The sequence below is a fragment of the Hyperolius riggenbachi genome, chromosome 2, assembly GCF_040937935.1.
Source record: "Hyperolius riggenbachi isolate aHypRig1 chromosome 2, aHypRig1.pri, whole genome shotgun sequence".
NCBI lineage: Eukaryota > Metazoa > Chordata > Amphibia > Anura > Hyperoliidae > Hyperolius > Hyperolius riggenbachi.
The window spans coordinates 255,904,243-255,918,478 of record NC_090647.1 but is presented as its reverse complement, the minus strand read 5'-3'; the positions used below and the strand labels follow the sequence as shown (position 1 = coordinate 255,918,478).

General features: G+C 42.4%; 1 protein-coding gene across 6 annotated transcripts in view; it reads right to left on the bottom strand.

Moving 5' to 3' along the window:
* The window catches only part of AUTS2 (activator of transcription and developmental regulator AUTS2), a 1,744,602-nt gene that overhangs the window by 1,350,731 nt on the left and 379,635 nt on the right, over window positions 1-14,236 (bottom strand). For all 6 annotated transcript variants that reach the window (XM_068268551.1, XM_068268554.1, XM_068268555.1 and 3 more), the window contains exon 2: window positions 10,833-11,039. In XM_068268551.1, coding sequence (XP_068124652.1) covers window positions 10,833-11,039 — 207 coding nt within the window. The remainder of the gene's footprint in view (window positions 1-10,832; window positions 11,040-14,236) is intronic.

Sequence of the window (14,236 nt, the reverse complement as noted above, 5' to 3'; positions counted from 1 at the left end):
CGGGATAAAATGTCACTGCTTGGTCCGCTCTGTCCACTCCGCCCATTGTTAGGTTGTAGTCCACCACAACCTGCGGCTTCTGTATTTCCTTTCCTCCTCTCGTTCTGGTGGGAACAGTGGAGGTGTCGTGGACCGTGGAAAGGAGACAAACGTCTTTTTTATCCCGCCAGCGGAGAGCCAGCATCTTTCCTTTCTGCCAAGCAGCTATGTCCCCGGGTTTCAATTTCTGCTTCCCAAAAGATGTAGGCATCTCCCGCCTGTTCGGCCTAACTGTGCCGTAGGCATCAGTGCGACGCTTTATGAGGATCTCAAAGAGTTCCGGGGAGGAATAAAAATTGTCCGTGGTGACACAATATCCCTTGTCCAGTAACGGCTCAGCAAGTGATAAAACTGAACTTGTCGCCACTCCATAGTCGCTGAACGGGGGATTGAACTTTGTTCCCTTTCTGATGTACAAAACTGTATTCCAGATGTACCCGGTTGAAGACTCAAACAACATATAAGATTTTATTCCAAAGCGGGCCCGTTTAGAAGCTATAAATTGCAGCCAGCTCAGCCTCCCCTTATAAGCCATCAGGCTCTCATCCACGGATATATCCCGCTCTGGAACATACTGTACGTGGTCTTGAAGTTCTCCACCACCATCTCGTACACTTCCCAGTTTTTTTTTAGTTTGGGAGCAGGGTGAGTGGACTCCTCAAAGGTTTAGTTATTGGCGAAATGGAGAAATTTCATGATGAGCAAAAACCGGTACTCGCTCATCACCGTACCAAAGAACAGGGTCGCTATCATTTTGTTGGTGGTCCAATACCACTTCTGCAGGGGCTTCCCCACCACTCCCTGCAGAATGATAAGTCCCAAAAATAGCCAAATATCTTCTTTGGTGACCGGCTCCCAGGTCCTGCTTCTTGAGAAGGGGCGTCGTGGAGCAGCCAGTTGTTGGGTGGCATAAAGATTAGTCTCCTCCACAATCTTCTCAATAACGGCCTCATCAAAGAAGAGCTGCAGGTAGGCCAGGGGGTTGTGCTCACACACTTTCTTCAGGCCAGGCTCCCCAGTAAAAGGAAAACGGGGGGGGGGTGGCGGTGCCAGAGAAAGGTCAATGGGGCACCAGACCTGGACATCGCTAACATCCGTGGTGATGGAATCACTCTCGCTGTCGCTACCTGGGTCGGATGAGAGGTCCCCAGGTGCGTCACTGTCACTTGAGTCCGCCAGTGACTGCAAATCGCTGTCCTCCAACTCCACCAGCGATTCCGCAGCAAGCTGCCTTCTTGAAGCTGATGTCATTGCAGAATACAGGCAGACAGAGGTCAGTGAAAACGGCAGGCAGAGAGTTGTCAAATCCACACAGAGGTCGGTATAGGCAGCAGGAAGAGTAGTCAAAGCCCAGGCAAAAATCGGTACACAGTAAATCAATCACAGTCCAGGCAAAATCAGTACAGGGAGAAGGAAAAGAGAATAGCCAAAAATCCAGGCAAAAATCAGTAACGGGTATCCATTAATCAATCATCAGCAATCAGCAACTCACAGATCAAACAGCCAGCAGCCACGGTCTCCAGAGAGCAAATGGCAACATTGAATTGAATACAAACTAACTTGTATCCAATGAAATGCTACTTGTGGCCAATCAGATCACTTGTAATTTTTTTTTCTTTTATATTCTTCCTCCCTCCCCCTGTGGCCAATCAGATAATGTGTGTTATTTTTCATTTTTTTACTCTCCCTCCCCCTGTGGCCAATCAGATTGTTTATTACATTTATTTATTCTTCCTTCTCCCGCCCTACCCCTGTGGCCAATCACAGTCTTATATTGTTATCTTTTTTTCCCTGACTCCCTCCCTCCTTCCCCATGACCGCACGCCGCCCCCCGACGTCACACTGCACCGCCGCTCCATGCCACCGATTGGCCGCCAGGTCCCCGGAAGATCAGACAGGTAATGGGGACTCCGGCGGCCGGGAGGGAGAAGCCTGGGTCCCGCTGTGCAGCGCGATCAGCACGCGGGACCCAGAGAGACAGTGCACGTGGTGTTTTCAGCCAGCGGGCTCACCGCTTTCAGCACACAAAGCGGAGCCTGAATACAGGCCGGGCTTACCGCCAGGGGGGTTAAAGAAAGTGTCTCTCGCTAGAGTTAAGATGTGTTTGAAATTAGCATAGAGACTGCTGTTGTATTGACAAGAGGATATTTTCTTTTGTCATTTAATACAGTGGTATTTTGGGGCTTCTTAACCAAAGCAATCTGCAATCGTACGTTTGTTACTTCCTTGCAAATAGGCTATGCAAGGTGTTATCTTTAGCAATCATAATTTACACATTCCGCTTGCTCATTAAGTGGCTTGAATTAAAGGGGTACTATGGCGAAAAATTATAAACGTTAAAATATGTGCAAACATAGACAAATAAGAAGTACTTTTTTCCAGAGTAAAATGAGCCATAAATTACTTTTCTCCTATGTTGCTGTATCTTACAGTAGGCAGTAGAAATCTGACAGAAGTGACAGGTTTTGGACTAGTCCATCTCTTTATAGGGGATTCTCAGTGATTTATTTATTTTCAAAACCACTTAGTGAATGGCAGTTGCTCTGTCCAACTGCCAAAAAAATGTGTAGCGAGCAAGGAAGCTGGCCAGCATCATTGTTTAAATCCTTTTTAGGGAATATCTTTATGAAGAATAAAAGCCTTGCTGAGAATACCCTATGAAGAGATGGGCTAGTCCAAAACCTGTCACTTCTGTCGACTCTATGAGATTTCTACTACCTACTGTAAGTAACAGCAACGTAGGAGAAAAGTAATTTATGGTTCACTTTGCTCTGAAAAAACATACATCTTATTTGTTTATGTTTGCACATATTTTAAATTTTACAATTTTTTTCGCCATATTGCCCCTTTAAGTTGGGTAAGTGCATACATGGAAATTGATCAATGTGGGGAAGTGTTCATTTTATGCAATGTATGTGTGCCTGGTGCAGCTGTTTGACGATGTTTAGTGTTGCCCTGGATGTGTGCATGTTGTTGCTTTGAGCCATAATCAAGACACTAAATCAAGAGAATGCAATACAGGAATCCATTGACAACATGGAGTAGAGCTTGGTGCTCACTGAACAGGTACTGGTGGGGATCAATGAAGCAGATAATGGAGTACATATGGAGCAGGATGCAAAAGTTGGCAGTTGGGTCACAGTTAGAAAAGAAGGTAGGAGCAAAGAGTAAAAAAGGCTAGATGTGAGTTAATAAACCCTAATAAATTCGAATTTTTGCATTATCTAAAGGATGCTGATTCTGACATAGTGATGCTGCAGCAGGATTCACCTGGGAAATGTCCCAGTGTAAAGAGCTTCTCCTAGTGGATCAATGGGGAGCCCTGGCAAGAGCTACAAATATGCTTTCAAGCAGCTCTAGAGCTCTCCATTACCAGTCAGAAGCAGACGAGTGGTGGCTGCAGTATTGGTTGGTCAGGTGAAGTCGTCGTTGAACAATTGGGAGTGAAGGTACCATGGGATCCTGGCATGTATCAGGCAGATGTTGGGTGAGCTACAGGGTAAATGGGGCTGAAGTGGCAGCTTTTTCTATCCACACCCACCAACTCCTGGGCATTGGAGGTGGGGAAGAGCCCCTTGTCCATTATATGGACAAGGTCTCTGCAGGAGCGGGTGTGGCTCTGCGGCCTCACTTTTACATAGCCCCTCATATATGTACCATGTGGGCTGATATGGCTAGTATGGCAGAGCCCAACGTAGGTTTAATTAGCCATCCTGGCTATACCTGCCTGCATAGGCGAGAAGGGGTTGATTAATGCTTTGGAAGGTTGCAAGACAGGGAATAACATGGGGAAAAGAACTCACGGGAATTACTGGGGAACAGAGAATTCTGAATTTATATTGGCAGCACTTGATTCAATGAATTCTATTCAGACACCCAATGTATTTGTATTTAGTAAGTAAATGATACTGTCTGGATTATAACTTCAAATAATTCTCTGTGCACACAATGGTCAAATGTGTGTGTGTGTGCGTGTGCGTATGTGCGTGCGTATGTGCGTGCGTGTGTGTGTGTGTGTGCGTGTGTGTGTGTGTGGGGGTGGGAGGGAGAAGGTGGTTCTGTGAGTCATGCTTATTATTTATTTTGATTACTGTGTTGAATAGTAGGCACCTCAGAATATTGCAAATAGGGGTGCATAGTTAAAAGCTATGAAATGGGAGGGGGAAAAAGGACTCAATTATGGATATGTTCCAAGGAAATGGGGAAAATAAAATGGGTGAAGAAATATGGTACTATGGTCATGTAGGGATGAAGGGTTAAGTAAGAAAGAAAATGGTTTTGCAGTAAAGAGTTGGGACTGATGTTTACTAATGAGTAGCATGTTTTCAAGTAGCAAAAATGGATTATGAGGGCATAGTGGTTAGTGGTTAGAGCTTAGTGGTTTCTTGAGATAAGAAGGTGCATATTTTGTTCATGTTTTGCAGCCGGACATGGATGGAGCTAGAGATGGTCTGGACGTCAAGAGCAAAGGAGAGAGCGGAGTTGAAAAGTGAACCATGGAGGTGTCCTGTGAGGTAAAAAAACTGACTATGCCATTTATAGTTAAATTAATGACAGTAGGTTGCATTGAACAACTGGAGGATTAATTTTTAAATGTAAATTTAAATGGCCTCCAATCTTTTTTACACTTTGTCTAGGACAAAGGGAAAGAAGTCTGGTATGGATAGGTAAATTTGTCATGTAACACACAAATGGTACCGTAGAAAGAAAAGCTTGGACAGGGAGGAGGTATAAAGAGAGGTTATAGGAACAAGGGCCTGAGGCTCCTCAGGGAGCAAAGTGGTAGATGAAGAGAGGACAGTGGAAAGGAATGGACAACATCACTAAAGGAGATCTTGAATGAGTGACCAGACAAATAAATATAGAAATTAAAGCGGAATATAACCCTGCATTTCAACTTTGCTCTAAAACATTATTTACAGTATATTATATGCAACCAGCATTTTTTTTTTTACTAGACCAGCATTGGAAGGGTTACACAGAGCTGTAAAGTTCCTGGAGATTTCTGCAGACGCATCCGAAGCTGACATAGATACATTTTGTTTACATAAATGTATCTAAGTGTTGAATGTGACTCACTCTCTCTGACTGAGAAGGAGCTGGAGGACAGCCAAAGAGTGTGTAACATTTCTCAATAGATACATTTAACTAAATAGAATGTAACAATCTTAACTTCTGCATATCTCTCCACAGAACTTTAAACCTCTGTGTTTAACCCTTCCAATGCTAGTCTAGTAAAAAAAAAAATGCTTTTTGCATATAATATACTGTAAATAATGTTTTAGAGCAAAGTTGAAATGCAGGGTTATATTCCGCTTTAAGAGAGGATAGCATTACATATACCTATAGAGTTCAGGGTCTAGAGTAGAAGAAGGTTGCCAACAATATCAAATGCAGAGGATCCAGTAGAAGTAGAATAGAAAAGTGGACAGGGAAGAGAAAAGCTACCTTGAAACTGTGCTCTTGAGAGGTAACTAGCATCATTTCTGAGTGCCATTTAAAGGACAGCTGAAGTGAGAAGAATATGGATGCTGCCATATTTATTTCCTTTTAAACAATACCAGTTGCCTGGCAGCCCTGCTGATCTATTTGGCTGCAGCAGAGGATCAGCAGGATACCCAGGCAACTGGTATTGCTTAAATGTAAATAAATATGGCAGCCTCCATATCCCTCTCGCGTCAGTTGTCCTTTAAGTGGAATCAACCCATAATTTTAATGTCTGGTAAGAGGTGGAGGGGCCTAGGCCAGGGTCAACCTTAAAGTTGACATAGGCAGTTTTTATGGCAGGTACGTTCTTAGTGTTTTGCTTGTTTTGCTTATTTTAAATTGCTCACTGTTTATAACATGTGTGTGTTAAAGGGATCTGAGCACCTATCAAAATATTTAAAACAAAACACCCCCCCCCCCACACACACACACCTCAAGGGAGGCTCATAATTGATGCATGCTTTGTGGGCGCAGCATTGCTTTTTCTTACCATTGGGGAGCTGTTCCATAGCCCCCCCCCACACACACACTGGTGCATGCCCAGAAATGTAGTGTCCCTGGTCACTAGTCCATGCCGGTAGGTGTAGCAACCCCAGCCGCTAGTGCATGGCAGGGGATGTAGCATCCTCGGCTGCTAAAACATGCTAGGAGATGGAGTCATAAAATATCCCATTACATCTTACATGCTAAACATTGCAGGCACTCTGAACCTGTGGGTCTGTGGCATTGGGGCATTGACAGAAGGAAGATTGATGTCCTCATATAGACAGGATGCTGCAGAGCAGTCCCATATAGGTAAGTAAATCAAAAATGCCCCTAAAAAGCATGCATCATTTATGAACCTCCCTTAGGTGGAGATTAGTTTTAAATATTTTAAACTAACAGGTACTCAGTTCCCTTTAACCTCCCTGGCGGTTAGTTTTTTTTTGCCACATGGGCAAAAATCCTATTTAAAAAAAAAAAAAAAATTTTTCATGTAAAGCTACCAGAGTGGTAGCTACATGAAACACCACTAGAGGGCGCATGTGTCCCTCTAGTGCGATCGTCGCCGGCACTAATAGCAAACAGGGGAGCACGTATATAACGCGTTCCCCTGTTTGGCTTCTCTTGTTGCCATGGCGACGATCGGGATGACGTCATGGACGTCAGCCGACGTCCTGACGTCAGGCGCATCCGATCCGGCCCATAGCGCTGCCCGGAACTCATTGGTCCGGGCGCTGCCCGGAACTCATTGGTCCGGGCAGCGCAGGGCTCTGGCGGGAGGGGGCCCTCTTTCGCCGCTGTGTGCGGCCGATCGCTGCAGAGCGGCGGCGATCAAGCTGTGCGCGCGGCTAGCAAAGTGCTGGCTGCGCGCACAGCACTTTGAATGGGGCGAATCGCCCCAGTACAGCCTGAGAAATCCTCCTGCGCGGCATAGCCCGAGCTCAGCTCAGGCTTACCGCCAGGGAGGTTAAAGAGTAACTTTTAGGCATGAAAAACAAAATCAATTCTCTATTTCTATCTGTTGATCATATAAAATGAATGCTAAAAAGGGAATGCATAACTTTAAAATCAATCTTACTTTTTTATTGCAGAGATTAATTCTCATGTCCCCAGCTCCTTAGTACGCAGCCAGTAATCAGCCGCAAAAGAGAAGTTGCAGTGCAGGCTGGGGCGGGGAGAGTTTCTGCACAGACACAGCTAATTCAGCCTGATTGGCTGCAGCCTGTGTCACTCTCACTTCTTTTCCTCTCATTGGCTGCCTCCCATGACTGTCCATGTCTGCCCCCTCCCCACACTCCAGCCCGACAGGCATCTCAGCCAATGGCTGCCACCACCGCATAACATCCATGGGGACCCCTGTCCCTGCTACCATTTCCTTAGGGATTCCCTGCATTTACAATCAACGCTCGCTATTGGTGTGGGGAGGAGGGGGGAGTAAGGGAGGAAATGACCTCACCATTGGCTTCAGCTGGAGGGAGTAAAGATGGCCCCTGCCAGCAAACAGAATTCTCTTCATTTACCTTTTTTATTTTATAAAGTTCAATGAAATCAACACTTGGACCGTGCAATACACATGTTATGTAAGTAGAGCTAGTATTTATCTACTTATATATGTCGTTTGTTTATCTGGTATAGTATGGCTGACAGCTCCTCTTTAATAGAGAGCTATCTGGCAGCCCAAAGATGTATTGCTGCATAGCATTTCCGGAAGACCCGGAGATGTTGGTAGAAGATAGTGTTGGAAGCAAAGATAACATTAAAACATCAGCTGTAGAGATATTCTTGTTAAGTGTCTTAATTATCTCCATGCTGACCCAACTATGTATTTCACATTAGTTCTATGTTAAAGTTAATTCCACTAATTGTGTTTTAGTGGGAATTCAGGACATACAGTTCATTTACTATAAAGCACTCTTTTTCATAATTTCCAAGTGCTGGAGTACAATGTAACATTTAATTATTGGCTGTTTTACAATTTTCAGACATTTAATAAATATATTTGTTAACAGCTGAAATGAAAATGAAGGGTTGGAAAATGCTCATACTGCTACTAAAGTCTAAGCTTTAATTAGCGCTCTGATGAGAGCTCGCAGATCTAAGAGGTGTCAGAGCTTTGGGTTAAGCTGATGAATACATTAAGCTACCTGTTCAAATGCCAAGAAAATGTGCATAAAAACTACCAACTACCAAGGAATAGGTTTTTATTTAAATAGTATATAATTTACTTCTTATAGACTGAGTTATGCAATTAAAGTATAGCTTTAGGAAATGATTTCTAAGCTTCTAGCTAAACCTGAGAACAAACCGACTGCCTCAGAAAATGGATCTGGTAAAAGGCATTGCATCAAAAACTTCAAAGTGTAAATTCCAGTACCGGAAACCAACCATGCTTTTTTTTAAAGGTTTCTTTAAAAGGGAGCCTGTCAAGAATGCTGTTACCTGGCACAGTTGTGGCTCCCATCGGGTGCTGGAGGCTCCTATCAATGGATTATCAGAAGCCCTACACACATGACTTTCACGCAGGTAGCTTCAGGGCTGAAAATCTCCTGCAATGGATTATGGAATTGCATGTATTCTATACTAAGGTGTAACGTTCAAGCTTCCCTGGCTCATGCCATATTAATTGAGACAAGATGCCATATGACTTAAAACAGTTAAAGGATAGTAGTATCGTGAAACGCCTAACATTTAAAATACATGTAAACACAAGCAAACAAGAAGTACATTTCTTCCAGAGTAAAATGAGCTACACATTTTATTTCTCTTATGTCGCTGTCACTTACAGTAGGTAGTAGAAATCTGATCTGGTTTTGGACTAGCCCATCTCCTCAGGGAGGATTTTCAGTGTTTTCTTTAATTTAAAAAATATTCTGTGAGTGGCAGTTGCTCAATCCAATTGTCAAACAAAAGTGAGCTGGCCAGCATCTTTGTATAGATTATTTGCAGGGAGTGTCTTTACAAAGAATAAAGGCCATGCTGAGAATCCCCCATGAAGAGATGGAGTAGTCCAAAACTTGTCGGTTCTATCAGATTTCTACAACCTACTGTAAGTGACAGAACAGCAACATAAGAGAAAAAGAAATGTAGGGGTCATTTTACTCTTGAAGAAGCATACTTCTTATTTATGTGTGTTTGCATGTATTTTAAATTTTACATACTTCTTATTTATGTGTGTTTGCATGTATTTTAAATTTTACAATTTTACACACACACACACATTTGGCATTCAGATATAAGTAGCAATGCAAAACTGGCAGTTTGGGCGTAAGTTCCATATTTTAGCAATGGTGCTCATCTGTGTTTCAGATTTGAGCTATATAATTACATTTTACTGGTAAGGATGGGTCAACATATAGCTAAACCACATTTTATATGACTTGTATATGTACTGTACAGCCTTTGAGGTCATATTTCCTATTAATCCTTGCATTTTAATCTAATTTGCATATAAAAACAGATTAAAAAAATAAACAATCCATAAAGCAGTTGTCTAAAATATGGAAGCAGGCTGTTTGCATCTTAAGTTGATGTGGCTCTGTAAGCAAACCCAAAGACAGCTATTATAAGCTGACAACAGTTAATGATGCACAGTCATGCACTAAAAAGCTATATACACATAGTAGATTGTTCTTGCTAGAGGCAGTCACTTGTGTCATGATCATCTCAAGTGAAAATTTAGTGACAGTGTCCTCCATCATAATTAACAACACTCTTATTGATCCGCCATACTGAAGCACTAATGATTGAACAATGGTGTGAAATGACTGGTCATTTTTCCCCATCACTTATCCAGAGAACGGATGACCAAGCAGTATGGCTGTACAGTTATCATTCCTAAACAGTCAATCACATGGGTGTAACTACAAGGGACCAGCCCCTGGGATTGCAGGGGGCGCAGATCTGTAAGGAGACTGCAATTACTACTTAAACCCTTCTGATAAAGGGGTCCATCCCTCAGATCAAGCGTTTTGTGGCTACACGTGTTATAGGTGTGAAGATCATGATGACAACACTTGCTTTATGACCCTTGTGAGATGGGCCCCCAGGCTGTGAGGGTCACAACGGTGGGCAAGGGAAAGGGTGTGAAGATTGGGGGGGTATCAAAGTTTTGCTGGGGGCCCTATGATTTGTAGTTATGCACCTGCCATCATGACAATCACTAAAGATCTGCTTCAGGGGACATATATTGATGATCTTTATTTAGCTTTATGTAGTAGTAACTAGTCTAGAAAGCTTCTTTTAATATATCAACTCGCAGCATACACAAAACATGTTACATCTGACTTCAAGTTAAGCAGAGAATATTTTGTCATATAAAATCTATAGTAACATCTCCTGGCAATATAGAGAACATTTAATGTTGCACTAGTATAAACAATATCACATCCACATAAAAACGGCATAATGATGAGAAAGCCAAAACATACTTCAGTAGCTGTTGGGTACCTATAGGCAATACAATTATTAAGGGAAATACGACCCTGGTGGCCTGAACCTGACACATTAGGGTCTTAAAGTTAATAGTGTCATTCATGTGGGGAACAAGTGACCTCACCAGGGAGCCGGTAATAACTCCAGAATGGATAGACTTAATACAGCAAAATTTCAAAGGCCAACTGCATAACAACACTGCATGTTATATAAATAGCTGTGTCTCTGTCAGAGGCTAATACAGTTCCACTAAGCTAATCATGGAAATCTTTTCTTTGCCCCGGGTGAATAAACCAGGTCAAAGGGTGCAGTTTGTAACATACAGTTTAGTTGTAAGCAGTACAAATGAGTCATTTCCACAGTGTAACAGGAAACAAGAGAGTGTGTCCTACCTGTTTGTGCCTCTTCTGAAACCTTTTCTTCCCCAGCTTTTGGCAGAGGTTGCGGTCGTTTTCCCTGTCAGAGTCATAATGATGGTTGAATTTGTTGTTCTTTTGAGGCTTATATGACAGTCCATTGCTTAAAATGTCCCGCTTCTTTTTAGTGAGTGGGCTCTGCTGCTTGGCTTCGCGGTCTTCTGGCATCAAGGCACCCTCCTTCTGTAGAGAGATTTAGAGAAGGGTAAGACTGGTCTGTAGTAAAGTTCTCAAGAACATAATAAAATAAGTAGTACTGTTCCACCCCAAAAAATCTAGATACAAGTTCCATTAGTAAGGATCACAGCGTTTTGTTTTTTTATGAACAACTTGTCTTTTATTCCTCAATCAAGACTGCGGACAAACATGTGGACACAACTTTGGACCTCCAAACCACACAAAAAGAGACTGCCCAACACGTGTCCCATGGCCAAAAGGCCCCTCCCCCCAGAGGCACACAACACACACACACACATCAACTGTCGACCCAAAAAGGTGTATCACAGCAAACTGATTGGAAAAAGTAGCAAGTATTCACCGCTAGTGAATACTTGCTTCTTTTTCTAATCAGTTTGCGGTGATACACCTTTTTGGGTTGACAGTTGATGTGTGTGTGTGTGTGTGTTGTGTGCCTCTGGGGGAGGGGGCGGTTTTTGGCTGTGGGACATGTGTCGTGTAGTCTCTTCGTGTGGTTTGGAGTTCCGAAGTTGTGTTTGTCCGCAGTCTTCAGGAGTTGTGATTGAGGAATAAAAAACAAGTTGTTCATAAAAAAACCCAGTGATTCTTACTAGTGGAACTTGTATGTAGCAAAGTTCTGCTTTGGAGTCAACAAAGGATTTGCATGCTATAGGTGTAATGTACTTAACATCAGAGTGATTAAAATGACTTTAAAGAGGCTCTGATCATAATATTTGCATTATGCAAGTATCTTTTACTGCCATTATTTACATTCTGAAAAATTAGTTTCACTAGCCCATACTCCTGTACTTTGTGTTTGCAGATGCTATTGGCACTTAGTGCTCTTTTCCACTGTGTTTTGGGATCACAAGCAATTCACTGTGCATTGTGAATACCTGGTGCAGTATGACTGAAATCGTAATGTCTTTTTCCCACTGATGCAATTACTTTTCTTGCTAAATGGAAATGTAGTGCAGCATGCATTTTCCTGCATTTTGTTTGGGTTAAAGTCAATAAGAACACAAGAAAATGGTCTACCAAATGCAGTACTATGCAACTTTCTAGTGATTTTTCTGTTTTATTCTTGCAAATGCAAAAGCGCTTCACAGTGTGAAAACAATCACACAAAAATCATGGCAACACACACAGAAAATCGCCATCACAAATGCGTTATAATAATAATAATGGCTGCACAGGTTATACAACTGTAGATATAATAGGAGCGGATTTAAAGAATGCCATTCAACCAGGGATTATCACATGCAGAATCTGATTTACAATTAGTATAGGCAAAGTGTAAGTGCTTAACCTCCCTAGCGGTATAATTACTTAAAGAGAACCCGAGGCGGGGTTCTAAGAATGTAATCCACATACAGAGGCTGGGTCTGCCTATAGAGCCCAGCCTCTGTTGCTATTTCAATCCCCTCTAAGCCCCCCTGCGCTCTGTAATCAGCCATAAATAACAGCCGTGCTGCTGACACACAGCGTGTCAGAGCGGGCTGTGTTTACATCTGTCCTGTCAGTCTGCTGCTCCCCCCGCCTCCTGCAGAGCTCCGGTCCGGGGACCGGAGCTCTACAGGAGGCGGGGGGGGGAGTGGCAGAGTGACATTACTGATGTAAACACAGCCCGCACAGCGCGGCTATGATTTATGTAAGATTACAGAGCACAGGGGGGACTTAGGGGGGTTTGAAATAGCAACAGAGGCTGGGCTCTATAGGCAGATCCAGCTTCTGTATGTGGATTACATTGTGAGAACTCTCCCTCACATTCTCTTCAAGGATTTTATTGTCTAAAAGCGGTTCAATTTTTTTTCACAAGCTGTTAAATCCTAAAAATCATAGCACTAGATAAATCGGGAGGCTGACCTGCACATTACACACTTCTCATGGATCCACCTCGGGGTTACTGCTCTGAGCTGTGGATTTCCGTCCCAAGCCTGACTCGGGTTTACCGCTAGGGAGATTAAAGGACCACTATCGCGAAAAAAGTAAGCAGTTAAACTCTGACAATCTCCCCATGGTGGATTCTCAGGGTTTTCTTTGTTTTCAAAAGCATTTTCTGAATGGCAGTTGCTAAGTCTAACTGCCAAAATAGTGTGCAAGTGAGTAGGGAGGCTGGCTGGCATCTTACTGTTTTGGCAGTTACGCTGCCGTTCAGCAAATAAAACCCTGTGAATCCCCCATAAGGAGATAGACTAGTCCAAAATCTGTTGCTTCTGTCAGATTGTAACTTCTTACTTTTTTCAATGTAGTGGTCCTTTAAACTATACAAAACAAGGTTGCCGTGTCTGTATCTTAAAATAAGGTAAAAACATAATGCAGATAAAATTCATTAGTCATCAGGGACCCATTTTAAGAAATTTTACATGCATTTAAGACAAATGTACATTTGTTTTACAAAAATATCTCTCATTAGCCGGGTGAGCTAATGGGGGACCTGAAGAGAACAAACTAACTGGGCATGTCTGCAATTAACTGGTAAGTCAGTGTAAAGGTGGCCATACATGGTACAATTTTTTCATCCAATCTTACCAATTCTATGTAGTATAAGGTAACTGCCTAAATTATCCTTTCAGTATATTTATTTAATGTACCCTTATACTACATAGAAATGGTAAGATTGTATGAAAATATTGTACCATGTATGGCCACAATAAGGGAGATTGTGGTGGTCTGCAAGTGTGCATGTTTTGAATCATCTGCCATGTATGGAGAAGCATAGCTGCCTGTAGATTGCACTTATGAGTTACATCAATTTGTCCAGGAAAGTTCCTTGAAGTAGAAGTACAAATATATGAGTACACGAAGACTTTAAAGACCACTTAAAACAAATATCAAATAAAAAGTTCACATCTGTTTATTTACGTTTTCTTGTTTCAGAACACACTGCACAAAATGTCATGCTGTCTTAATTAGCTGCCTGGGCTTGTTATAGTCATAACATTATACATTGAAATTGTGATTGTCAGCTAAACATGGAAAGCAAATTAAAGTGAACCTGCTAAAAATGTGTATACTTGTCAAATGGAGTCTCCTGCAATCTATTTTATTTTGTGTAGACTGCAGATTTTTTAATTCCTATTTGAAATGTCAGAACTCACTATGGTGTATAATTGCCAGAATGAACTGGAGGTGCGCTCGGTTGTAATGGTCAGATCTCTGTATCAGGATATCATAGGAGATCCAGTTTTGTGTTTATGCAT